Genomic DNA, 27,694 nt, shown 5'->3' on the forward strand with positions numbered 1-27,694 from the left:
GAGCAAAGATAGTCTCTTCAACAAATGATGCTGGAACAACTGGACATACACATGCAAAAAAAAAAAAATGAATCTAGACACAGATCTTATGCTTCTCACAAAAATTAACTCAAAATGGATCATAGACTTGAATGTAAAACACAAAACTACAAAAGCTCCTAGAAGATAATGTAGGAGAAAACTTAGATGATCGTTTTTTGTTGTTGTTGTTCTTTTTTTTCGGTACGCGGACGGACCTCTCACTGTTGTGACCTCTCCCGTTGCGGAGCACAGGCTCCGGACGCGCAGGCTCAGCGGCCATGGCTCACGGGCCCAGCCGCTCCGCGGCATGTGGGATCTTCCCAGACCGGGGCACGAACCCATGTCCCCTGCATCGGCAGGCGGACTCTCAACCACTGCGCCACCAGGGAAGCCCAGTAACAGACTTTTTAATGACAGTGATGACAAAATGGAGCTGGGCTGTCTGGGGCTTTGAAATGAATCTCAAAGTTAGTGTCTCTGGGAACTGTTAGAAATTCTGTCTCTTCTTTGAGTTCAGAAAAACACACAAACACATACACACAAAACAAACAAAAAGCCCACTGCCCATGAATAAAGATATGGAATACATCAAGTTTGAAGAATGCAACTTCTTTTAATATCTTTTAACTGTGACTTTCTTGAAGTGTAGCGCCACTGACAGCATAACAATCTTGGCTGACGATGACCCTCTTCATTTGGGAAACAGCATTTTTGGTGTCCAGGAGGGAAGTTTGCGGAATGTTTGCATATTGCAATGAGGGACCTCTGTGGGACACTCCTCTCAACATCAGAGGGAAATAGGAGAACAGACAGAGCCATAGAGAGATTGTTCTCATATTCTTCTGTAGATGTTAATTCCCACAATTCCTCTTTCGCTTTACTTCTAGCTTCCCTTCAAGCTCTTTGCCTTTATACCACCTTCTCTCTTCCTTTGTTGCTTACATAGGAAAGTCATTGGATCCAGAAGTCATTGCGAGGCATGGTTCAGAATTTACTCATTAATTCATTTAGGTCTATCACCCCATCAGTCTCTATCCCTTTACCATGGTTTATTTATCCCCATAAAATTTTCTACTTGCCACCTGATTTTTAAAAAATAACACGTTTATTGAGATATAATTCACTTCATACAATTGACCTGTTTAAAGAGTATAATTCTATTTTATTGTATTCACAGAGTTGTGCAACCATCACCACAATTGCATTTTAGAACATTTTAATCATCCCCCCAAAAAACCCTGTACACATTAGCAGCGACTCTCTACTCCCCCCTCTCCCTAGATTGGCAACAACCATCTATTTTCTGTCCCTATGGATCTTCCTATTCTGGGTATTTCAGATAAATGGAATTATGATTTGTGATCATTTGTGACTGGCTTTGTTCACTTTGTGTAATGTTTGCAAGGTTAATTCATTTTATAGCATGTATCAGTAGTTCATTTCTTTTTATTACCAAATAATATTCTTTTGTGTGAATATACCGCATTTTATTTACCCATTCATCAGTTGATGGACATTTTGCTACCTGATTCATGTTCATTTTCTGTTTCCCACTCTAAAATATAAGCTCCATGGGCTTCCCTGGTGGCACAGTGGTTGAGAGTCCGCCTGCCGATGCAGGGGACGCGGGTTCGTGCCCCGGTCTGGGAAGATCCCACATGCCGCGGAGCGGCTGGGCCCGTGAGCCATGGCCACTGAGCCTGCGCGTCCGGAGCCTGTGCTCCGCAATGGGAGAGGCCACAACAGTGAGAGGCCCACGTACCGCAAAAAATAAAATATAAGGTCCATGTGTATCACTTTTTTTTTTTTTTTTTTTTTTACCACTCTACCCCTAGAATCTTGCCCAGTACCTGGCACTTTATAAGAGTTCAGGGAATTCCCTGGCGGTTCAGTGGTTAAGGCTCCACCCTTTCATCACCCAGGGTTCGGGTTCAATCCCTGGTCCGGGAACTAAGATCCCACAAACCCCGCAGAGACACCAAAAAAAAAAAAAAAACTCAATAAATTTATCAAATGAAAGACTCTGTCATTCATTCACCTAACCAAATTTAGTTAAGCATCCACACACACATTTGTGTTGATGGGGGCATGCAGGAAAGTTACTCTGGGGAGTGGAAAGTGAGGCGGGCAGGCAGCCAGCTAAGGAGGGAATGACAATCATGATCTGTGACCTGTTTTTCTCCTTTTCTTTGACATCGCCACATCAATGATATACGCACACCCAGGCACTAATTCAGGGGTTACGCGTTTGAAAAGCTGGCATCCTCCACCCCCAGGAGTGAGCGGTGAGTATGGGTCTGGACTGGGCGCCGGGTCAGAATTTTCGTGCGCAAGAGGCTCTACCCGCTGGGGCCCGTCTGCGGGAAACACAGTCTCAAGACTCTTCCTGCTGATGCAATCTGCAGGAGGGCCAGCGATCGCCGCTGCCAGGGCCAGTCTGCGAGGCGCCCGCCACGTGTGCCCGCCGCCACTCCAGCCACTTCCCCAGACTCGCGCCGCCCGGAACGCCTGGGACGCAGCGCCTTTGCCTCCGCTCTCCTCGAGCTGCTCTGACGGCCGACCGAACAATGAAGGTAACTGCTTATGATTCTGACTGTACTTTTACAAAAATGTGTGTGTGGATTGAGCCTGCGATTCCTCAAACGCACAGTTGGCAGAAAGGGGACGGAGGAAGGACCACACGGTTTCTTGCCACGCAAACGTTTGCAATTTTTCCCTTATCAGTCATCGTCGGACAGGACCTTACATTCTTCTTCTCTTCAGACTTCTGCTTAACCCCCGCTCACAGGATGTACCGCCCGCCTCAAGCTCTTTCACAACTGCATTCGTGAACCGAGATAAAAGGCTGCTCGCAGCTCCTTTCCCTGCCTGTTTTGAAGCGCGGAAAGGAAGAGGAAGCTCTTCTCAATTTTCTAAGATGCACAGGAGGTGGGGAATTTCGGAGGAGAGGTCTGGGGGATGTCACTGGCTGTAAACGGGTTTTCTGCTCGGTGTTACGTTATAAAAGAGGGAGGTGCAGAACTAGGTAAGGGGGGCTGTCTCACCGCTATTAAAACAGAAGGCTTGTCTTACTTTGTTTCTTGTGAATAGTCAAGCTTCTAAGAGTTACAAATCAAAGAAGCCTAAGGGCATCCTTTTATTCAAGAACACCCTAGGGTCTTTTATTCTTATGCTAATAAAGGATAATTAGCCCAGCTGCCTATTCCTTGGGAAGGTTTATGTGTAGAAATGAACAGATTTAAGGGTTCTGTTTTCCTGGAAAACACGCTGGAAAACTGCAATGATATGAAAAACTGAAGGGCAGCTTTTTTAAAGGAAAGTGAAGGATGGGCAAGTAGTCCTGCCTTCTAACATCTTGGAAGTAGGAGATTCCTATATGCAGTCTGAACTTTGAGGAGAAAAAAAAGCTGAGCTTCAGAGTTTCCAAGGAGGGAGATAAGTATGGTTTTCAACTGGGCTTATCCACAACCCATTCCAGTCTACAGTTTCACTTACGAGAAATAATATGTCAATGGTGCCTTTTCACCAAACAAAAATTTCCACTATGATTAGGCAGGAAACGAGTGGAAACGTAGTTCTGTATTAAGAAGAGATATGCAAATGCGCCGGGGTGAAAAATTCAGCAGCCTTCCTCTTCTAGAGTTAAGACATTCTATTTCTGACTTGCTCATGCCTGTCTACTTTCAGCTGAAAAATACACTTTGATTGAGTATTGAATTGGTGAGTAAAAGGAGAAAATTATGAGAATAAACAGTCTTGCTTTTCCAACTTTCCCCTGTACCATGTGGAACTGTGGTTGATTATCTGTATGTAGTTGATTATCTGTAAGTTCATGGGTGCTTTAACATGAGTCCGAAACCCCCTTCCCTTTTACGACGTACTTTTTATAACACAGGAACTGAAGATATCTTCAAGTAGTCTCATTTCTGTTTTCTGATATGTTACTAAGATTAAGAAAGAAATGCTTATGTATTTTAGGCATGATCTAAGGAGTATTTAAGGTTCCTTTAAGTGTGTTTTTATTATTTCAAAAAACCTTTCTACTAATCTTTTACCTAAGTATTGCTCATACTTAGGTCATCATTTAAAAAAAAAAAAAGTTATTTGCACAAGACACCATGATAGGCTCTGTCCTCAGCAAATTTTCCAGACATGGTCTTGCCTGGGAGCTATTATTTTAAGATGGACACTTACAGAATGGGCAACCGAGTGAGTAAAATAGCGTATACATTGAATAGGATGTGTATAAAAATGGTAATTACATACTATAACTTACTGAATTAAGGTGGAGATTTACAAGAGACACATATCTGAAAAGACAGAGATAAGAAGTCATTGGCAGGGGTGCATGGTTAAATGAAGGGAGAGGGCTGTTTGTGTGTGTGTGTGTGTGCACGCAGGGGGCCCAACAGGACGTGGGGCAGGGAGAGGGGATTCACATTCCAGACACAGGATGTGGCCCCTCAGGCCAGGCTCAGAGATGCATAGCTAGTTAAGCAGGCCTAACAAAAGGGCATTGGTAGAACCTGCAATGGTGAGAAAGAAAAAAAAGAAAAAGGGAGAACAAAAAATGAGAGTTTAATTTTGGCCAATATTTCATTTAGTGAGCTTCCATAATAAATAATTTTATTTAATTTTAGAACTACAGAGAGAAAGGAAGATGAGTTAAGAAAATTTTCCGTTTGTATGCAAGAATTGATCTTGCCTGTTAGCTCATTGAAACTGAGAAGGTCTAATCATTTGAAATGGGCTTAAAATCTTGTGAAAAAAAGTTGAGAACAGTCCTCTGATTATTACAGAGGTTTATGCTAAGAATTAAAATCAAGTTATGGTTTCCTTCAGTAGTTGTGTATCTCCCAATTATTTTCATAATTTTAGATGTTATCCCTTACATCAGGTCAGGACTTTTAGTTCTGTAGGGGAGGAAAAATAATTTTCCCTCTACCCTTCTAGATTCTTGACTAAGATATCCCTGTAATAAAACACAGCTTAACAGGAAAACAACCCCAGAAGTTTAATAACATGTATACCTCCTGTATGCATGAAAGATACCCAGGAAAACTGAGTCACTCCCTGCAATGGCCCAAGCTATCGCCTTAAATATCATCTTCAGCTAAAGACAAAAGAAAGATGCTGGAGCAGTGGAGCAAACCAGTTATGGGAGGTTATCAGACAATGCACAGAAAATTACAGATTTAAGTCGGTACCTTCTCGGTACAGAGAGGGAGACACCCTTACAAATGGGGATTTCCCTTGTAAATGCAACTTCTACTCTGTTTTCAAATATTCTTTTGTGTCTGCAGCCTTTCAGAGATAATCAGTTCAAAATAATCCTTCTGCCAAAGAGGCATATTTTAGGGGTGATCTATTCTGCTCCCCTTCAGTTCATTATTTCTAATATTAAGAGATAGACCAGGGAAGGGTTGACCTAAAACAAATAGACTGCGGCAAATATTTCTCCAGCAAAGATGGGTTTGTTCGGGATCAGCAGAGAATTGCAATTCGGGGTTCGCGACCAAGGCCAGCCACAAGCAAGTCTTTGCACAGCAAGGAAAGAAGCCTTTATAGAGGGGAGGACATTGGAACGGCTCTAGTAAACAGAGTCCGTGGCTTTTCACTGACCGAGTTGCTGCTGGAGTCTTTCTTCTTCTCGTTGGGCTCTGCTGTCATTGCGGGCCCGGAGAATTCCCTCTTCTGGGCTCCTGACTCTATTAAATTGAAGGTTCTGTAATTCTTTAAAGAAGTGCACAGCTGGATAGTATAACCTGAGAGGTCTAGGCTTATGAGTAAACTTTTTCTGTGCATAAATGAAGAGTTGTTTCTAAACTGTGGGCACTGTGAGAGTTCGGGTTAGTTATATCTTTGGGGGTTTCTGGTTGTTTGCTTCTCTGAATGGCCTCTCCTCAATGGGTGTAGAAAGATGAAAATGAAGAGTTTTCTCTGTCTTATTTTAGGCTTGGCAACTGTAATTCCTCTAACTAACAGATGCCACACTACGGAAACCCAGTGGAATGTTCAGCCTTATTATGCCCGAGGGGATTTAGTTACCCCATTAGAGTGAGAATCTGGTACCTCCCATGATAGACATCATTATCCCAGGCAGCCTCCACTTCCTATATGGTACATCATTCTTTCTGAGCACAGGAGGATACCATGGCTGGTCGGCTCACTTTACAGTTGTAAATGTGGGCAGCCTTTGTGTTGTAACTTTATCCCCTTAACAGATGTCCAAATGCTCTAAACATTTAAAGTGACATATGGTAAACATTCCTACTGATGGGCTTTACTGAGTCTCTGTAGCCCATTTGGTAATACATGTCAGTGGCCATTCAACTAAGGCTACTGAAATTGGAATCCATGTACGTCAAACTTGGGTGCAACTCAAATGTTTAAAATGTTTCCAAATGAAGCATTTGGGATGCTCTGATTCCTAAACGTAACTGTAAATATTTGCACACATTTTAATCATAAGATCTAGTCTATGATTCGCAATGTCGGTTGTAAATATGAAGCCACCGCAGAATCAGTCTTTTCTATCACACAAGGGTTCATGATGTGTCAGTTGCGCCTGTGTTTCCAGTCTTCTCAAATCTACAAGATGAATAATAGTACCCTAGAAATTGACTCTTACATCCTTAAAATAACTTAGAAACTGGATCACCTTCTTAATACAGTATAGCATATAAATATTTTCCTATTGTCATATAGGCCATGCCCCTTTTGTGGGAAAAGCCATTTTGCAAAATATTTCTCTCATGTTCAGTGATTAATGGGAGAAAGAAAATCTTAAAAAAAGAGATAATCATGCTCCAGAAATTTAGGGAAAAGATCAAGAAGAGAAGAAAAAGGAAGATAAGTGAAAAAAAAAAAATAGAGGGAATTACATTACAACAAGCAATAATCAGGAAAAGTCATACTGAAAAACATGTGATTCTTTGTGATTGAAAAATTCACCTAGTTCCATTAATAGTCTTATATTTCATCTCAAAAGAACCAATTCGTTAGTTTTTTTAAATTTTGATATGTAGATCTGAATATTTGATCAATTGCATGTACAGTCTATCCCCTAGTCTGAGAAATGTTTTTGCTATTTTGACTGGAGATGGTTAAGAATCCTAGGACATAATTAGAGTTCAAATTCTGCTTGACTCCTTATAAATCTAGACAGAAGGGGCACCTGTTGGGATGTTCTAAACCAAACAAGCTACAAATGTCTCTTACGTGACCAGCAAAGACCTCAATGGATTTCCGGCATAAGGCCAAGGGTGGATTTGCACACGATGATCACTCAGCAGTTGTTAACATTCCATCTCTATTAAGGGCAATTTTGCCTAGTACATGTCATTTCATTTTACCTGATTCAGATTCAAAGTTATATTGTTTTGATTTTAGTACTAGATATTAGCGCAGGAATCTGAAATCACAGTAAATGTTTCTTTGAACTTTGAAGATAAAAGGTAGAGTTAAAATGGAGCTGTAAGGTCACTTGGGGAAGCATAATAATGCATTGCTCAGGGATTCCATGGTTTTCAGGGTTAGTGAATGGTTTGTACTTGCAAGGTTAGTGTTGGTGTTCATAGTAGAAACACATCCAGGTTTTGGGAAGGACTTCTTTGCTTAACAAAAGTGAGATGCTTTATATTTTTAAATGCTATATAAGTTACGTAATATTGAATTGTAACCTCAAAACAGTCATATGGGGCTTCCCTGGTGGCGCAGTGGTTGAGAGTCTGCCTGCCGATGCAGGGGGCGCGGGTTCGTGCCCCGGTCCAGGAAGATCCCACATGCCATGGAGCGGCTGGGCCCGTGAGCCACGGCCGCTGAGCCTGCGCGTCCGGAGCCTGTGCCCCGCAGCCGGAGAGGCCGCAACAGTGAGAGGCCCGCGTACCGCAAAAAACAAACAAACAAAAAACAGTCATATGAGGAAAGCACGGCGACTATTATTAACTCCCATTTTACAGGCAAGGAAAATGAAGATCAGAAAACTCACTTAAATTGTTTAAGATCACAAACTGCCCAACATTACGAGAAACTAGATATATTTGATTCCTAGTCCAGTGTGCTGTCTCCCTCACCGGTGGTTCTAGCTCTTTTTGGGTCTGATGTCACTTTGCAAATCTTAGAAGAATGGATAATCACCTCAGCAAACTGCACAATTACACATAGGCACAAAATTTTACATCTAAATTATTTATTGTTAAAACCAAGGCAATGCAGTCCATACAGCATGAAAGACTAGTGGAAAATACTGAAATGATCTAGTTATTTAGAACAGTGGAGTGCTACTGGCTCTTGCACCTGAAATCAGCTGAGATATGTAAATATATAAGCAAGAGAGCCACACTGCCCTTTGAATATTGAAAATACCTGCCTTTAGTCCAAAAGGCAAGCAATTATTTTCTTTGCCTTTTAGCAACACATGAGTTATCAGTTTCTTCTTTTTATCTCTTAAAGTACATAGTGTAGTGGAGGGAGAAAAAATTTTCTTCTTTCCTTTTAGGTTCATTTCCTGGTATCATGCAAATTAGGCTGACAAAAGACAGATTAGCAAGTGAAAACCAGAGTTTATTAGCTCTTGCAGCTTGCATACATACAGGAGAAACTCAGTGATGAGTAATTCAAGGGGTGGTTAGAACTTGGGTTTATATAGCATCTTAACAAAGAGAAACAAATTTGTAAAGGCAAACGTTTTAAGTTTCCAAGGGCAGCAAACTGTGGGAAGGTAAGTATATGGGGGATACTAGTGGGGGAATATTTGTGCAGGTCCATCTCAGTACTGACTTTCTGTCTTCTTCATGGCTGTAAAACTTCTTCAGGAGAGGAGATTTTTGGCAGTCCTTTTTCTCAGAAGTTTCTGCTTTTAGTCAGAGAAGGGAGGTTCCAGGAAGCCTTCCTGTTGCATCTGTTCATCTCATTTTGAAGTGTATGCATGGCTGTTTTTATTAAACAGGGTTAGTACACAATTTCTTAGCAGAGGTTAGTAGTTTGGGGTGCCTACCCTTCCCATTTCATTGGTAACTTCTCTACCCAAATAGGTCTACATGGCTATGTTGCTACCAGATGACCACTGCCTCAGCCGCAGCTAATTACAGCAAGGGTGGATACCTGGCCCAAGTCCAACCATCTTTCACTTCTTTCTTACTCTCTTATCCCCTACATTCAGATACCATATCCTGCGGATTCTGTTTTATCTGTTTCTGTATGTTCTCTCTTTCCCATTGCTGGTGTACTGATTTATGCTCTCATTACTTCCTGCTTGCATTATTTCAAAAGTCTCTCAACTGGTCTCAAGATTATTTTTTCTTAATTTTCCTAAAGCATTATTTTGATTATGTCATTCACCCACTCAAAATACCTCTATGACTTCACCATTGTCTACTGAACTGAACTTAGTGCATGAGGCCTTTTTCTAATCTATCCTCTCTTCTATGTGGATGTGCTCCTCCAATCATTATGGAGGATTTGCTGTTCCTCAAAATGAACTTTTGCATTTCCATATATTCATTTCTAACTGCTTCTTCCTCATACCTCCTCCCCATTTGTGCCCTCCATCATGCCACTCACCATGTGGCTCAGCCCCCAGGCACTTTTTGAGAAAGCGACTTGTTTTACAGTAGAATGAGTATGGGTGGAAGATGGTAAGGTAAGAGTAGGGTTACCTTTTGAAGTCAGGAAATAAGATATTGATCATATCTTGCAACTTCTGCACTCACATTTCCTCTCTTCCGTGAACCTTGTACCATCATTGGGGCTCTTACAGATATTGGTTGAGGTAAATCAATGACCACTTTCTAGACTTCCTAGATCCAGATTAATTGATTCTGTTTTATACTTCTTTGTTTTCAAACAGCAGATACATTTTTTTCCACATCTGGATTTATTTGAAGTCAAAGTTTTAATTGACTCCCAAAAGATAGAGGGTTATAAAACCAGACAACTGTTAGTAATTACATGTTTTAATGCTTATTGCCAAATTCAATTTATACAGCTACTTTTTCCTGATTGATTTTTTAGGGGTGGTGAAACTGTACATAGATTGTAAGCATTCATTGCACACATTTCTGGGAAAGTTCATTCAAAAAGATGCTACATAACAATATGAACTGGACCCATGAAAATCATAAGGATCAAACTCAACAATGCCAGTCCACTAAATCGCTACCGTCTTCAGATTTATGCAGTATGTAAAGAGACAGCATCCCTGCCACAACCCAAGGAACTGACTTAGAATATAGAACAAAGTCATGTGTCTAGGAATGTTAACAAATTCCAATACTGTTTAACATGGGAATTTTGTTGTTGTTTGCAAACAAAGCAGTTTTTAAGCAAACTAATTAGTGCGTACACAGACAAATCCAACAAAAGAGGCACTTAGAAGCAGTGTTCATTGAATATTGGAATTCTGAAAGAAAAAATCTATTAGGTCATTTTTGGCATTTACTTCTGCTAAAGAAGGATTGTTCTTTTGAGTTTATTTTTCTAGCTTTCAATTCTATTCCACTTAAAAACCTAAAGAACCAAGACTTCTCAAATCTTCTGTGGACAATTTTGCCACCTACTATATTCACTATTTAAAAGTTTCCTGATAATTATTTTCCTTTCCTTTTAGTTCTGTATTCTATTTGCTCTAATTAGTAATGTCAGTAGTTCAGTGAATATGTAGATAGAGAATGTCAATAAGTCTTGTGCTCCTTTAATTATTTCATGCATGCCTCTTACATTAACACTGTGTCTGCTGGTCTACCAGCACCTTTCCTCCTCTTGACCAATGTTCTTAGAACATTTATTCACAGTAGTCCATCAGTCTACCATTTGATGTTAAAAGACAACTTTTTTTTTTTTTTGGCTGCGTTGGGTCTTTGTTGCTGTGCACGGACTTTCTCTAGCTGTGGTGGGGGGGGGGCTACTCTTTGTTGCAGTGCGCAGGCTTCTTATTGCGGTGGCTTGTCTTGTTGCGGAGCATGGGCTCCAGGCACGTGGGCTTCAGTAGTTGTGGTGCGTGGGCTCAGTACTTGTGGCTCGAGGGCTCTAGAGTTCAGGCTCAGTAGTTGTGGCCACAGGGTTAGTTGCTCTGCGGCATGTGGGATCTTCCCAGATCAAGGCTAGAACCCGTGTCCCCTGTATAGGCAGGCGGATTCTTAATCACTGTGCCAGGGAAGCCCGGACCTCATTCTCTTTTACACCTGATGAATATGTGGGTGACTTCCAATCTTTTCTTATTACAAACAATGCTGCTGTCAATACTCTCATTTGTATGTCACTTCACACATGTACACGTAAATACAAGGCACTTTTAATTAAACTAAGTATTAACAATGATGTTGAGCTATTAAATCTATCTCAGACTATGCAGTTAAGATAATGTGGTTGCAAATGACCCCTCATTCCCAGCATCATAATGTTCTCTTTTGGGGCTTTCCTGGTGGTACAGTGGTTAAGAATCCGCCTGCCAATGTAGGAGACACAGGTTCAAGCCCTGGTCCAGGAAGATCCCACGTGTCACAGAGCAACTAAGCCCCTGCACCACAACTACTGAGCCCGTGCTCTAGAGCCCGTGAGCCATAACTGCTGAGCCCATATGCCGCAACTACTGAAGCCCACACACGTGGAACCCGTGCTCGGCAACAAGAGAAGCCACCACAATGAGAAGCCCGCGCACTGCAATGAAGACCCAATGCAGTCAAAAAAAAAAAAGAATGAGGTTAAAGAAAAAAAACAACTAATGGAGGAAAGAATGAGTGAGCTCTCTATACACAGATTAAAGGAAAATCTCCATGAGCCTTTTCACTGTATATGTTTGTACATTTGCTTTCTGACCATGTGAGTTTATTGCATTCAAAACTGAAATTAAAACAAAACAATGGAAATCCCTTGTAGTGGAATTAATTTGACTCCAGAGCTATTATCAAGGAAATCTGAAATTCTGGGTAATTCAGCACAATCAGTTAAGACCAAGGATATATTTCTTGACAAAATCTCCAAACTATTATTTTTAATTATAACTAACTAAAAATTATCCTTTGCTGTAAACCTGAAACTAACAACATTGTAAATCAACTATACTCCAATGTAAAATTAAATTTTTTTTAATTATCTATTGAGAAATCAGGTAAACATAATATGTACAACAAACTTTACAGTAACTATTATATTAAGAATACACAGAAGAGAAGATGGTCTTCTATGAGCCAGGAAGTGGGCCCTCACCATACACCAAATCTGCCTTGGTCTTGAACTTCCCAGCCTCCAGGTCTGTAAGAAATAAACTTCTGTTGTTTACAAGCCAAAAAAAAAAAAGTATACAAACTCTTCTTGAAACCTAACGTTTATAATAATGACTAGCAAACAATGGTTGACTTGAGTTTCATTTAATTAAACACGTAGCTCTTACTAAGACTACCAGGCTTTATACCAGGTAATAGGCGAATGGAAATAATTCAAGCATTATTCATACTCTTGAGAAATTGCTCTATTCAGAAAGAGATATATAAAAAGTAACACAATAAAGTATAATGTGGGTTACAGCAGAAGTCTGCACAAAGTACCGTGGTACATGGAAAAGATTAGTCAGAGAAATCAGGGAAGGCTTGAAATCAGTGGAGGTGATGTTTGAGCAGAAGCATGAGAGAAGGTCAGGTGAACAAGGAAGTGAGAGTGTTTCAGGCACATACGTGGTCCACTTTCACCCACCCCCAGACTTCTGGGCCTAGATTCAATCACTCATTCCTTTACCGTAAAAGACCATGAGGAGGGCTTCCCTGGTGGCGCAGTTGTTGAGAGTCCGCCTGCCGATGCAGGGGACACGGGTTCGTGCCCTGGCCTGGGAGGATACCACATGCCGCGGAGCAGCTGGGCCCGTGAGCCGTGGCCGCTGAGCCTTGCGCGTCCGGAGCCTGGCTCCGCAACGGGAGAGGCCACGGCAGTGAGAGGCCCGCGTACCGCAAAAAAAAAAAAATAAAAATAAAAAAAAGACCATGAGGAAAAGCGTGCCTGGCCTCCCTTCCAGACCACTGGTAAATACAGAGCCCTGAGTACCCAACATCCTTGAGGAATGAACTATTAGAACTCACACCACTGGCAACCTTGCAGTCAGTTAAATTCACCAAATCACATTTTGCTCACAAAATGAGCAAATGGGGATCCCTGGTCAGGGAATTAGATTGTGCACGGCATGCGTGCACAATCTAATTCCCTGATCAGGGATCGAACCCGGGCACCCTGCACTGGGAGTGCGGAGTTTTACCCACTGGACCACCAGGGAAGTCTCCAGCTGGCTTCTTATCACCCTGCCAGCCTCAGACTGAATGTCGCTACCTCAGAGATAACCTCACAACCCCCCAGTGATTCCCAGTCCTTTAGAGCACTAATTACAATTTACAATTATTTACTGGTGTGATTATCTGTACGGTTTTGGGATTGATATCTGACTCTCCCACTAGATCATACATTTCTTGAGGGCGAGGAGCATATCCAGTTTTTTTTCCACTGTGTAAATGCATGTAATCCAATACCTGGCTTAGCATAAGTGGTTGGTGAGTGTGGTAAGCTGAGTAATGAACCCCCAGTTATGTCTATGGCTCAATCCTCTGAAGCTTTTACGGTAAAGGAGATTTCGCAGGTATGACTAAGTTATAGCTCTTGAGATGGGGAGATTATCCTTGATTTTCTGGTTGGGGCCAGTGTAATCACAGGGGTCTACACAAGGAAGGCAGGAGGGTCACAGGAAGAGAAGGAGATGTGACAATGGAAGCAGAGGTTGGGGGGAAAGAGAGAGGGAGTAAGATTTGAAGATGCTACGCTGCTTGCTTTGAAGATGGAGAAGGGACCATAAGCCAGGGAACGCAGGTGGCTTCTACAAGCTGGAAAAGGCAAGGAAACAGATTCTCACCCTACAGCCTCCAGAAGGAATGTAGCTCTGCTGACACCTTGGGACTTCTGACCTCCAAAACTGCAAGATAATGCCACAAAGTGTATGGCGATTGGTTACAGCAGCCATAGAAAATGAATATAGATTTTGGCACCTAGAAATGGGGTGCTACTGTAACAAATACCCGAAAATGCGGAAGTGGCTTTGAATTGGGCATTGGGCAGAGGATGGAAGAAATTTGAGGAGTACAAAAGGAAAAGCCTACATTGTCTTGAACCGATTGTTAGAAATATGGATGTTAAAAGCACCGCTGATGAGGGCTCTGAAAGTACCAGAGGATATATTTATGGAAACCAGAGGAAAGGGGATCCTTATTATATAGTAGAAGAAAGCTTAGTGGGTTTGTGTATTACAGTTATGTGAAAAGCAGAATTTGTAAGTGATGAACTGAGATATTTAGCTGAGATTTCCAAGCAAAGTCTTGAAGTTGCAGCCTGGTTTCTTCTTTCTGATTATAGTAAAATGCAAAAGGAAAGAGATATGTTGAGGGGAGAACTGTTAAGCCCGAAGGAACCAGGTCTTGACGGGTTGGGAAATTCTCAGACTCTTCGGATTATGAAAGACGCTCACGTGAGGAGATTCACCATTAGGAAAGCACGCTCTGGCTGTGGTGACATGCAAAGAAGAGGTGATGGTGCTTGGACTAGTGGGGTGGTGACGGTGTGGAAAAGGTAGAGGAATGAGTTGGTTTTATTGGGACTTTGTTTAGGGTCTTTGGGGTCTATAAATGGAAACACATGTTGCACTCTTACAGAGCTCCCTTTCCTGGCCACCTGAGCTCTCTGGCTGTCTAAACCCTCTCTGGAATGTTTTGTCTTAGTGTCCCTTGGGACCAGATCATCTTTTTCTCCAGAAATGCACTCTGGATTTCTCCCTGGACTAAAGGTCCAGTGAGGAGCAGTCTCTAGCTTCCTGCTCTTCCTCCACCACTCCATCAATGAGTCTTCCAGATGCCCTTTAGGCAACTCACTGGATCCACTTGGTCCAAGAGACAGTCACCATCACATCCATCTCACCCTGGACACAGACCAGAGGGCGGGGCCATCTTGTCCTTCAGTCCTTGGGTAGCAGACAAGTTAATACAGTGTTAACAGGATTAGAGAGAAAAGGAGAGATAATAGTAATGTGATGGAGCCACCAAAGGACCCAAAGCCTGTAAGGAAGATAGAAATCTCTTGATTAAGAGATCCAAAAACTAGAAGAACCAGAGCAGCTGGTGCCCAAAGGTAAACAAAACTGAGATGTGGTGATATAACTAATAGCAAAGAAGGAAGAACATCCACACCCTTCTTCTCATTTCCCTCAAGATGATGACTTCAGATTACTATGATGCACTCACTGAACAAATATCTGAAGAGTACTTACTGTGTAAGCATCCGGCACTGCTCGAGGTCTTGAGGCTATGAGAATGAATACCAGGCAGAGTCAACACTCTCATGGCACTCATAGGGAAAGGCCACGTAACATGACGGTTGTGGGCAAAATCTGGGACCAGACTGCTGGTGTGTTTTCTTATCTATAAAATGGTGGTAATAATAGTACCTACCCCACAGGATGCTGTGAGGATTGAATAAAATAACAAATGTAGAGCCCTTCTATCAGTGGTTTGAAATAAGTACTACGTAAATATTAACTAAAGTTATTCTAATTTACTCTCATATGCTAACAAATAAAATATGTCAATTAGTGATGCAGTAGCAAGGAAATAAAATGAAGTGATGTTATAGTGATAGAGCTGAGGGGAAGCCAATACTAATTTATACTGGCTGGTCAGGGAAAGCCTCACAGAGAAGGTGAATTTTGTGCTAAGACCTGAGTAGCATGAAAAACCATGGGGTGATCTGGAGGTAGCGTCCCATGCATAGCGAGCAGCAGAGTTAGCTTACTAAACTTCCTGGAGTTTAGTGAGAGAGGAGAAAAGTTTCAAGATGGGGCCACATCATGAATACTCCTTTAAGCCATGGTAAGGAGTGTGGATTTTATTCAAAGTGCAGTGGATCATTTGAGCAACAGATGGAATTACATTTTAAAAAGTCACTGGTAAGTCAAATAGTATATTATGGTTACATTTTTTTCCTTACACAACCTTTTGTTTTTCCTGTAGTTAATTATTGCATTCTTTTCTTCCATTTGCTCACTTTACTACTTATTTATTACGAATTATTCCCAACTCTCAAATAGCCTCTATAATTTTGCATAGATCAAGTGTATCCATTTTTCTGTCAGTCCTTTTTTATTTTTCCTGGACTATTTTTTTTCTGCCACCCTTCTTGTTCTTGTTCCAATCTGTCCTGGTTTCTCTTCAGGACAGCTGCACAGCTGTCTTTCTAAGACTTCTCCTTGGCATCCTGTATCCTCTGTGTTAGGCCCCCAGATTTCTGAATCTCATGGCTTCCTCTTTCTTAGTTTACTTCCTCATTTGTGTGGAGCATATCCTTCAGTAGTTTCCAATTAAAGAGTATATAAGAGGTAAATGTTTTGATTCCTTGCATGCCTGAAAATGCTTTTGTTTTATCACACTAGGTTGATACTTGATTATGAACAGCTTTCTGAGTTAGAAATGATTTTGCATCCAAATTTTAAAGATATTACTATATTATTTTCTAGTTTCCTGTGTCATTAATGAGAAGTCAAAGTGTGCTCTTATTTCAGATCCTTTTTACATGCAACCTATTTTTGTTCTTTCCAGAAGTATTCAGGATCTCTTTTTATTGCTTGTGTTTAGAAACTTTACAATGACATGAGTCCTTTCATCCTAGGAAAATTTCTGGTCATATATCTTTTGATAATTTCTTCCCCTCCTCTTTCTTCTTTTCTTTTTGTTAATCTCCTATTTGTTTATTGTTAGACTGCCTTGACTGATCCTCTAAAAAAATTTCTCCCCGAATGTCCAATTTGGGAAGAGGGGAGATTTCATCAATGTTATCTTCCAACCTTTTCCTTGAATTAAAAAATTTTAGTCTTCATATTTCTAAGACCACTAAAAATTCCCTAATTATTTAAATAATAACATCATGTTCTTGTTTCATGGATGAAATATCTTTTTTATATTTCTGAGGAAATTAATTATAATGAAAACATTTTCTTCCTACTCTCTGTATTGTTCCTCCTCTATACCTCTTATTTGTTTCTGTTTTTTGGGAAGAGGGGGTTACCTTTCACGTAGGAGGCTTTCTTCAAATATCTGGTGACCTGTGCCAACCCATTTATATTTAAGAATGAGGCAGCAAGAAGCCTCTGGGAAACTCTGTACACATGCTTGGTGCCTTCTCTGGTCCATTTCACAGTTTTATGACCACGGGGAAGTGACTAGTCCATTTCATTGGAGGATTCCCAACCATCCTTAATTCTAGGTCTTTTCTCAGGGCGTTATATAGTTTTTTCAGGAAGAATCATCCAATCTGCATAGAACCTTCTGCCTATGTTTTGTGGACCACTGTAGGGAACTAGTGGTTTCATTATTTAGTGTGTGGATTTTCATTAGTTTCCCTGGAAAGTGTTTAGATTCCCTTAAGCCTGGATCTCTTGTGGCTCATTCCTCCAGTGACTAAATCTCTCATTTCCTGCTGGAATTAGGAAGAAGTAGTTACCTGGCTGGGCTAGGTGGGTGTGGAGCCCCAGAGGTAGGTGTATATGAACCTTATATGGGTAAGACAGGATGTTAAATGGGACCATGGTCTCCACTGAGGCTCTAGTAGAGTCGACCCTCCATATCCACGACTCTACTACGTGGTTTTATATAAGGGACTTGGGCATCCTCGGATTTTGGTGTCTGAGGGGGTGTCCTGGAACCAATCCCCAGCAGATCCTGTAGGGAACACAGAGAGACAAGTACCTATACATTCCAAGCAGACATTTTTGATGTATCCAAAGAACTTCCTAAAGGACAGCAAAATTAGTTCTATAAACTTGTAACTCATTACTTATCTCCAATTTATATTTAACAGAAGGCTGGAGATTGAGCAGGCAGGGAAGAAAAGCATTATTTGGAAAAAAATTGTTGGCCAAGCAAGATGTGCTTGGCATTTCCTCTCCTTTACCCTGGAGGAGGGAAGGAGGGATACTCCCATCTCTCCTACAGGATCCTCACCAAAAACTTTGTGAGGAGATCAGTGGGTCCCTTTGCTGAAAGGGTCTGGAGAGGAGCCTGGAGATTTCTTGAGCGCACTTTATTTGTGTTCCCTGGCATTTGGGGGGTGGGGTATATACCAGTGTCTGACTCTCCCCTGGGTCAGTCAGGGCTGGCTGGTGCTGCCTGTGATGAAAGAGTCAAGAGAGAGGTCTTCAGAGGATGCAGTTTACAATTCCAGAGTTTTGTGTGGCAAAGATGCCATGAGCTATGAGGATTCTTAGGAAAGGAGCCATATCAGAATCAGCCAGAAAGGATCCTGTCCAAGAAGGATGCTTTCTGGGGCAAGGAGAGGCCAGCTGTCAGAGGCTGCTTAGGGGGTATAATGCCAGCGTCAGAGCTGAAGGGGCCCCATCGGAGGTGAGGCAGGGTGTGCACTACTGCAGAGGGGAACTGCAGGGCAGAGGTCTCCTTTGGTGGGGCGGTAAGAGAAGACAGGTGTGTGAAGCATCCACAGATGCCCTATGATGCTATTAAAAGCCATGGGACGGGGTGGGAGGGAAATGCCAGAATATAATGGTCCTAGACAAGTCTGTTCCCGTTTCCTCTTGTTGCTGGTGCACATGACCCTGGGGGATCCAGAAATTGCAGCTGCGGAGTAGAGAGAAGACGGAACAAGGAGAGTCGTGAAAAAATAGGAGGCCACATTCCATGCTGGGTTTGGGGTGAGGGTTGATCAGGGAGAAACAGCCGTCAATGTGATGTGAAAGTTTCATTTCAGTTCATACTGGGTCTTTTAAATACTTGAAAACGAGATTGGACTCGTACTTAAAAGTGACTGGGGACACAACAGGATCAGCCTGGTCGTCTCCACATGGGAGCTAGGTTTTAAAAAGTGGGGTTGAGGGTGGTGGTGAGAGAAAAATAAAACTCTTACTGACTGTACTCATCCCAAGTTAATGCCATTCAGTACTGGTTATGCAGATTTTTATCAAAACTCCCTACTTCAGCTTTAAAATCCCTGGTGCCTCTCTTCTGAGTCTTTCTGAGCTTCTGTGAAGGAAATCAGATTTTCTTCAGTGTCCCCTTTGCAATGTGGTTTCAGTTCCTTCTAGGCTACAGAGTTGGTGATTTCTCACTTTCCGCTTTCTGCCTTCCAGAATGGCTGACGTCACTCGGTACTATTGTCTCCTATTCTCTTTCTCCTATGGATTACACTTTAAAAAATACTGTTGTTTCAGTGAGTTTCTGGAATGATTGTGGAGAAATGGGCTTATATTACACCACGTTTAACTGGAATCTCAGACAAATATTTTAAGGATAAATAATAATATTCTCAGTTTTCCCAGTACTGTTACGTAGAGCTTGTCTATATAAATCACCTTGAGTTCTCCTTTTTTTCCCCCATAATTGGATTTTTGGTCATTTCATCATCACCAAAGAGCTAAAATTTTTCTTTTCTTTTTCTTTCTTTTTTTTTTTTTTTTTTTGACCACACCACGCAACTTGTGGGATTTCAGTTCCCCGACCAGGGATTGAACCCAGACCCTTGGAAGTGAGAGCACAGAGTCCTGACCACTGGACAACCAGGGAATTCGTGAAATTTTTTTCAATTTAATTTTTTATTTTTACACAATCTTTAAAGGTACTTTCCATTTAAAGTTATTACAAAGTACTGGTTCTATTCCCCGTGTTGCACAACACATCCTTGAGCCTGTCTTACACCCAATAGTTTGTACCTCCCCCTCTCCACCCCTGTATTGCCCACCCACCCACTGGTAACCATTAGTTTGTTCTCTTATCTGTGAGCCTGCTTTTTTAATTTTATATTCACTAGTTTGTTATATTTTTTAGATTCCACATATAAGCGATATCATATAGTATTTAGCTTTCTTGAAGAGATGAAATTTAACTCAAACCAAATAACTATTGTTTTATGCAAAATTTTTAATAAGGGGATGAAGATTGTAACTCAGAGTTGAAGTGGGGTTTAAAGGTTGTATGCGTTTTTTAATTATTCTGTCCCACATTTTACAGACAAGTGAAAAATTTATATATATGTATGAATTTTTATAATTTCTCCACAATTTTTTTTTAGAGGACTTCCAAACCTACTGTATTAGGCAGGGCTCTCCAGAGAAATAGAACCAATAGGGCATATAGGGAGAGAGAGATTTAGGCTAAGGCATTGGCTCATGCGATTTTGCGAGCTTGCAAGTTCAACATCTATAGGGCAAGTTGACAGGTTGGAAATTCTGGTAAGAGTTGATGCTGTAGTCCCAAGTCTAAAATTTGCAGGACAGACCAGGTAGGCTACAAACTCAAGGAGCGTTTCTGTGTTGCAGTCTTGAGGCCAAATTCCTTCTTCTGGAAAACATAGTCTTTTTTTTTTTTTTTTTTCCTCTTAAGGCCTTCAACTGATTCGTTGCGGCTCACCCACACTACGGAGGGTGACCTGCTTTACTCAAAGTCTGCTGATTTGAATGTTAATCACATCTAAAAACTACCTCCACAGTAACATCTAGACTTATATTGGACCAAACAAATGGGCACCATAGCCTAGCCAAGTTGACGCATAAAATTAGCCACCATCACACTTACTGTAGAGATGACAGAATATGCAAAAAACAACCTGTATGTCCTTTATCTAGATTCATCAGTGGTTAAGCTTTTCATGTGCTTTAACTTTCTCTCAAGTGATGAATCATGTGAAAATAAATTCCAGCTGTGATGATACTCCTCGCCCAAAATACTTCATGTCCCAGGAATAGGGACATCCTCCAAATAGCACACTTAAGAAAATTAAAATTACTGTAGTGAGATCATTTCCAGTCCATATGCTGCTTGTTCCAGTTGGCCTCAGAATATTTTTCATAGCTTTGTGCTTATTGGTTTTGTTGTTTACACATTGCATTTGTCTCTTTCCAGCCTAGAACTACCCCTTTTTTGCTGCTGTTCTTTTTCATGACGCTGTCTGTTTTGAAGATTTCAGCCAGTTGTCTTGTAGGATGTCCCCACATTCTGGATTTGTCTAGTTTTTTCTTTTGGGTCCAGGTTAAACCTCTCGGTAAGAATACCACTGAGGTGAGATTGTGTCCTCATTGCCTCCCATCAGGAGACACATAATGTTTGCATACCTCCATGAACACGTTAAGTTTGATCACTTGGTGAAGGTGATGGCCAGGACTTCTCTCCTTGTAAAGGAATATTTCCCCCTTTTTATTTTTTAAAATTTTTAAAACTTATGATTTTTGGCCGCATCACGTGGCTTGCAGGATCTTAGTTCCCCAAGCAGGGACTGAACTGAGGCCACGGCAGTGAAAGCACCAAGTCCTATCCACTGGACCACCAGGGAATTCCCTCCCCCTTTTTAATTAGTATGTAATCTGTGGCATGATACTTTGAGACTGTGGCTATCTCATTCTCCAACCACCTTTCATCTGATGATTTTAGCATCCCTTGACTGATCTAATTATATTATTCTCAGCATCGGTCCATTGGCATTCTCATGTAAGGAAGAGGTTTCCCTTTCTCTCTCTCCTCTCTCGTAATTTGTTATTTTATTATAAGTTATTAAAAATTATAATATTTTTCAATAAATGCTCAGTCTAGAAAAGGGAGGAAATGAGAGAGCAAGTTACAAACATACCTGATTGAAAATACCTAGTGCCGTAATCATGCCATCATTTAGACCAAAAAGCTACCTATGCAAAATCAACTTGTATTTTTTTGTTCATTTTGTAATAAAATCTAACAGCGAATTAGTAAAAATTAAACAAATTGATCAAGAGCCCCAGTAATTGCAGAGATGGGCATAGACTACACAGTCTGCTTTCTACTTTCACATCTGTTAAATGCTCTGTGTGGTCTGAAGACTTGGGCTCTAGTACCAGCACTGCCTCATTTTATTTTATTTTATTTTTATTATTTTTTTTCTTTTGGCTGTGCCACGCAGCATGTGGGATCTTCGTTCCAACCCGTGTCCCCTGCATTGGAAGCGCGGAGTCTTAACCATGGACGGCCAGCCAAAGAGCTGCCTCTTTTTAGATGTGACTTTGGTCAAGGCAATCTACCTTTCTGATATGCAGTTTGGTTATCTCCAAAGTGAACATGAGAACGTCACTTGGATTCTTTATGGCCTTTGCCCTCAATGACAACCTCTCCACAGTTGATCAGGTCTACTCCTGTGCATAAAAGGACTAATGAAGTCGATCTGAGATTGCTAGTCTTGGAAACGTCTACTGGCAAGGCTGGCCCTTGGTGTCTGGGAACTTGAATTTCCAGAGGGTTCCCACAGTTCCCTGATAAGAGTGGCTTACTGTACCTAAACTATTTGTACAATGTGCTTTCTGCCATACATCTGTTTCCTTCTGGGAGCCTGAAATTTGTTATGTGCTGGTAGAGGGTGCCTACCTGGCCAGCCCCCGCTAAGAACCTCGGGCACTGAGTCTCTACTGTGCTTCCCTGGTAGATGACATTTCACACGTGTTGTTGCAACGCGTTGCTGAAGGAACAAAGCGCTTCCTGTGTGACTCAGCTGGGAGAGGACCCTTGAAAGCTTGCACCTGGTTTCCTCTGGGCTTTGTCCCATGTGCCTTTTCCCTTTGCTCATCTGCCTTTGGTCCTTTTTCACCCTGTAATAAATCACAGCTGTGAGCACTGAGTCCTGCACATCATCCTAGCAAATCATCACACTTTTTCCAATTTTCTCATCTGCAAAATGGAATTTATAATGATAATAATACCTACCTTATAGTGTTGTTGTATGAAACATGTGTGGGATTAAGGGCCTGATATAAATGTGTCTGATGGACGGTGGTTATTATGATGCAGTATGTTCATTGTTTATATGAGGAACACCTTGTGTTTTGAGTGCATTCTCATGTCTTTTTGTCAAAGTAACACTGACACATCCGCTCACATAAATTAACTCTCACATCTTTGACTCATTTGGTGAGAACAACAGGTTCACACACCAGCTTATAAGGACACCTGCATCTTTCACTAAAATGTGTGTGGGGGTGTGTGTATGGGTGTGTGTTTCATCACTTAACAAATATGAAATAACTTGGGAGTTTTTTATGGTCTGAATGTGTCCCCCCAGCATTCACATGTTGAATCCTAACCCCCAAAGGTGATAATAGTAGTAGGTGGGTCCTTTGGTAGGGGACTAAGCTCTCGCGACTAGGATTAGTACTTTATAAAAGAAGCTCAAGAGAGATCCCTTGCCCCTCTACCACCCGGGACACAACAAAAAGTCTGCATCCCCAAAGAAGGCCCTCACCGGTCATGTTGGTACCATGATCCTGGGCTTCCTGCCTCAAGAACTGTGAAAAATAAATGTTTGTTGTTTATTAGCTGCCCACTATTTATGCACCCCTATGTTCACTGCAGCACTATTTATAATACCAAGAAATGGAAGCAACCCAAGTGTCCATCAACAGATGAATGGATAAAGAAATTGTAATACACACACACACACACACACACACACACACACACACAGGAATATTATTCAGCCACAAGAAAGAAAGAAAGCTTTCCATTTGCAACAACATGGATGGAACTTGAGGGCATTATTCTATCTGAAACTAAGTCAGACAGAGAAAGAAAAATACTGTATAATCTCACTCATATGTGGAATCTAAAAACAAGCAAACAAACAAATAAACAAACAAGCAAAGCCAAGCTCATAGATACAGAAACAGATTGGCGGTTGCCAGAGGTGGGGTTGGGGGCTGGGCAAAATGGGTGAAGGGGGTCAAAAGGTACAAAGTTCCAGTTATAAAATAAGTAAGTAAGTCCTGGGGATGTAATGTGCAGCATGATAACTGTAGTTAACAATGCTGTATTGCCTATTTGCAAGTTGCTAAGAGAGCAGAACTTAAAAATTCTCATCACAAGAAAAAAAATTTCTGACAGATGTTAACTAGACTTATTGTGGTGACCATTTCACAGTACACACAAATATAGAATTATGTTGTACACTTGAAACTAATATAATGTTATATGTCAACTATACCTCAATTTAAAAAAACATGTAAGTTTTTTTACATGCTCACACTTTTAAAAACATCTTTTTCTATGGCAGAAGGTAGAGTGTATGAGAAATGCAATTCTTTACTGCTGAGCCCAATTTTACACAGTAGATGGCTGCATTATTGTAAAGTCATAATATCTACTTATATTTTATAAACTAATCATACTCAACTGCACAGAGTAAATTGCTTTTTAAAATCTGTACTCAGCCATAAAAAAGAACGAAACAATGCCATTTGCAGCAACATGGATGCAACTAGAGATTATCATACTAAGTGAAGTAAGTCAGAAAGAGAAAGACAAATACCATATGATATCACTTATATGTGGAATCTAAAATATGACACAGATGAACCTATCTACAGAAACAGACTCACAGACACAGAGAAGTGTCATAACTGCTCTAGTAAACGTAAGGTTAAACTAGCATCTCCAACCTGCAGAATTCACACCCCTGGGGATACAGGACGACTTTCCAAAACAGTACACAGGACAGACAAGTGTTAGGAAGCCAAGCAGCTCCCAGGTTCTTAACCTTTATTTAACTCTTTCCCAAGCTCTGCCGGGAGGAAAACATCCATGGAGCAAGCATCTTGCCAGTTCCCTTTTCCCATCTCCCTTTTCTCAACAGCCTTCTCCCACGCTACAGGAGAAAAGCTTTTCTTTCATTCACTCCAAATTGCCCAGCAAACCACCAGAGCACAAAGAAATGGACGGTTCAGATGATGTGTCAATAAAACCTTTTAAAATTAAGTCCTGATAAACCCACTGTTGGGCTTCACTTCTTCGTCTTATTGCTGTTTCTCATCTGGGGTGGAGAACGGCATTAGAAACAGGAAGTTTTGCCGTGTGTTGTGATAGTCTGAATTTGGACTATGTTTAAGATCGAGGAAGCAGGAGCAATGACAACTTTCGTTGAAAAGCCTTGCCTCTTCCATCCATTGACTCTGATTGATGAATCGTCCCGCCTGGCGAGGAACATTGAAGAAGGCGGCCGTTATTCATCCAGGTGACAGACACATGGCACTGTTCCTTCTGTGCCTTATCTTTCCACATTAAAATGAGAGTATTTGAGGTTTATAGAAAGCATGCTGGAAAGACAGATAGACAAGGCGTGCCCTTGGCCTTTTCACCTCGAGAAAGCTTGATGGCCTCTCATCCCATTTGTTTGCATTTCTCTTGCATGCTTGGAATGATCTCAAAGAGCAGGTGGTGATTAAGTGTCCTGTTTACCGTTCTGATAGGGAACGGCCAAAGGGACATATCTGAGAGAAGTTAGTATTTTATATTTTCTTGAACGTATATTACACTCACAGGAAAGGCATTTTCATTAACTTTTTCCAAAAGTTCACTGTATTCCAAAATACCTAACTTTCCTTTGCTGTATATCTTTTGCTCATGTCAATCATCAACCACTCCTCATTTTTCCTACTTATCATGTACTTATTAAAATTAGTTTATCTTAATGGGAGTATGTTGTGGATTCTACTGTAAATAGTATACTTAACAAATATGTATAAAACTTAATACATCTACCTTGGTCGTGGCCCAAGGCCTTTTCTTTCTGCTGTTAATTTCCTCAAAGTAGATTAACTAGTACTCTTAAAAGCGGAGCAGCTGCTTTCGGTGGAAAACAAAATGTCCTCTAAAGCAATCCAGGATCTAATACTCTGGATTTAAAAAAACAAGCGTCATTTAGTTAGGATTAATTTCTCCCTCTCAGAAGTTGATATGTGGTTCTATGTCTGTAAAATGCAATATTATAAGCATAATTGTTTCCAAACATGAAATGAAATGTCTTATCTTTCTACCTAGAATCTTCAGGTGTCTATTTCTCTGTCCTTCTGTCACTCCTTTTTAGGGTACGTCAAGATGACCCTAGTGTAGAGACTTTCCATGCTAAGGATTTCTTCTGTGTATGAAGGAAAATGAGAAGTGCCCGTGAGGGCGAGAGGAAGGGCAGGAAGGGAGAGAAAGCAAGAGCTTCAGAATTTGCAGAATCCACCGAGCTCAGGAGTCTGCACTTTGTCTGCAAGCCCAGTGGTTTCAAGGTGGTGTGTACCCCCAGGATGTGCAACAGAGACCACTGGGGTGTCAGAAGCATTGATTATATTTATGTTTTTTCTAACATGTAGGAAAAAGTGAAATTGTACGTATATTTAACTCACATGGGTTGACATGGGCACCGTCTACTCAGTCCATCGGAGGGTCACAGTCACTGACTTTGAGCACTGAGTGTCCTGAGGCAGTGCAGGGGAAGGGTCTCCTGTGCAACCTTGAGCATCCTCTTTCAGCAGAGGGGGTTGTGACTGTGACAATTTATAAGAGCCTGGTTAAGGGGCTTTGTAGATTATGTCAGCCAGTGTTAATTGATAATCCTTGAAAAAGGGACAACTACCTTTAACAGATTTCTGCAAACAGAATAAAACAAACACAAACAAAATTCAAAGCATATATCATCAAAGAGTCTACAAATAATAAATGCTGGAGAGGGTGTGGAGAAAAGGGAACCCTCCAACACTGTTGGTGGGAATGTAAATTGGTACAACCACTATGGAGAACAGTCTGGAGCTGCCTTAAAAAACTGAGAATAGGGGCTTCCCTGGTGGCGCAGTGGTTGAGAGCCCGCCTGCCAATGCAGGGGACACGGGTTCATGCCCTGGTCCGGGAAGATCCCACATGCCGCGGAGCAGCTGGGCCTGCGCTCCTCAACGGGAGAGGCCACAACAGTGAGAGGCCCGCGTACCGCAAAAGAAAAAAAAGCAAAAAAAAAAACCAAAACAAAACTGAGGATAGAGTTACCATGTGATCCAGCAATCTCACTCCTGGGCATATATCCAGAAGAGATGAAAAATCTAATTTGAAAAGATACATGCACCCCAATGTTCATAGCAGCACTATTTACAATAGCTAAGACACAGAAACAACCCAAGTGCCCATCAACAGAAGATGTGGAGATACACACACACACACACACACACACACACACTGGAATATTACTCAGCCATAAAAAAGAATGAAATATTTCCATTTGTATCAACACGGATGGACCTAGAGATTAGTAACTCAGACAAAGACAAATATTATATGATATCTCTTGTATATGGAATCTAAAAAACAACACAAATCAACTTATTTACAAAACAGAAAAAGACTCACAGACATAGAAATCAAACTTACGGTTACCAAAGGGGAAAAGGGAAGGGGAGGGATAAATTAGGAGTATGGGATTAACAGATACACACCACTACCTATAAAATAGATAAACAATAAGGATTTACTATATAGCACAGGAGCTATATTGACTATCTTGTAATAACCTATAATGGAAAAGAATCTGAAGCTGTATACCTGAAAGTAAACAATATTTTAAATCAACTATAGTTAAATTAAAAATTATAAAGTATTAGTGATATAAAAATAAGGAAATAACAAAAACAAAACAGCTAATATTTTTCCAATTCTATTTATTTGTTTATTTATTTATTTACGGCTGCATTGGGTCTTCATTGCTGCATGCAGGCTTTCTCTAGCTGCTGCGAGTGGGGGCTACTCTTCCTTGTGGTGCGCGGGCTTCTCTTTGTTGCAGAGGATGGGCTCTAGGCGCATGGGCTTCAGTAGTTGTGGCTCGTGGGTGC

At 41.1% G+C, this 27,694-nt stretch overlaps 1 protein-coding gene across 3 annotated transcripts in view; it reads left to right on the top strand.

Moving 5' to 3' along the window:
- Positions 1-2,360: 2,360 nt before the first annotated feature.
- The window catches only part of BCAT1 (branched chain amino acid transaminase 1), a 216,002-nt gene continuing 190,668 nt past the window's right edge, over positions 2,361-27,694 (top strand). The window contains exons 1-2 of one of the 3 annotated variants that reach the window (XM_073788965.1): positions 2,361-2,594; positions 2,746-2,949. Coding sequence is in view for 1 of the 3 variants with exons in the window: in XM_073788962.1 (XP_073645063.1) it covers positions 2,589-2,594 (6 nt within the window). In the remaining 2 variants the exon portion in view is untranslated. Of the gene's footprint in view, positions 2,595-2,626; positions 2,950-27,694 lie in introns of those variants that run through there. The other 2 variants (XM_073788962.1, XM_073788964.1) reach the window with 2 other exon arrangements.

The sequence above is a fragment of the Tursiops truncatus genome, chromosome 11 (genome assembly GCF_011762595.2).
Source record: "Tursiops truncatus isolate mTurTru1 chromosome 11, mTurTru1.mat.Y, whole genome shotgun sequence".
Classification (NCBI taxonomy): domain Eukaryota; kingdom Metazoa; phylum Chordata; class Mammalia; order Artiodactyla; family Delphinidae; genus Tursiops; species Tursiops truncatus.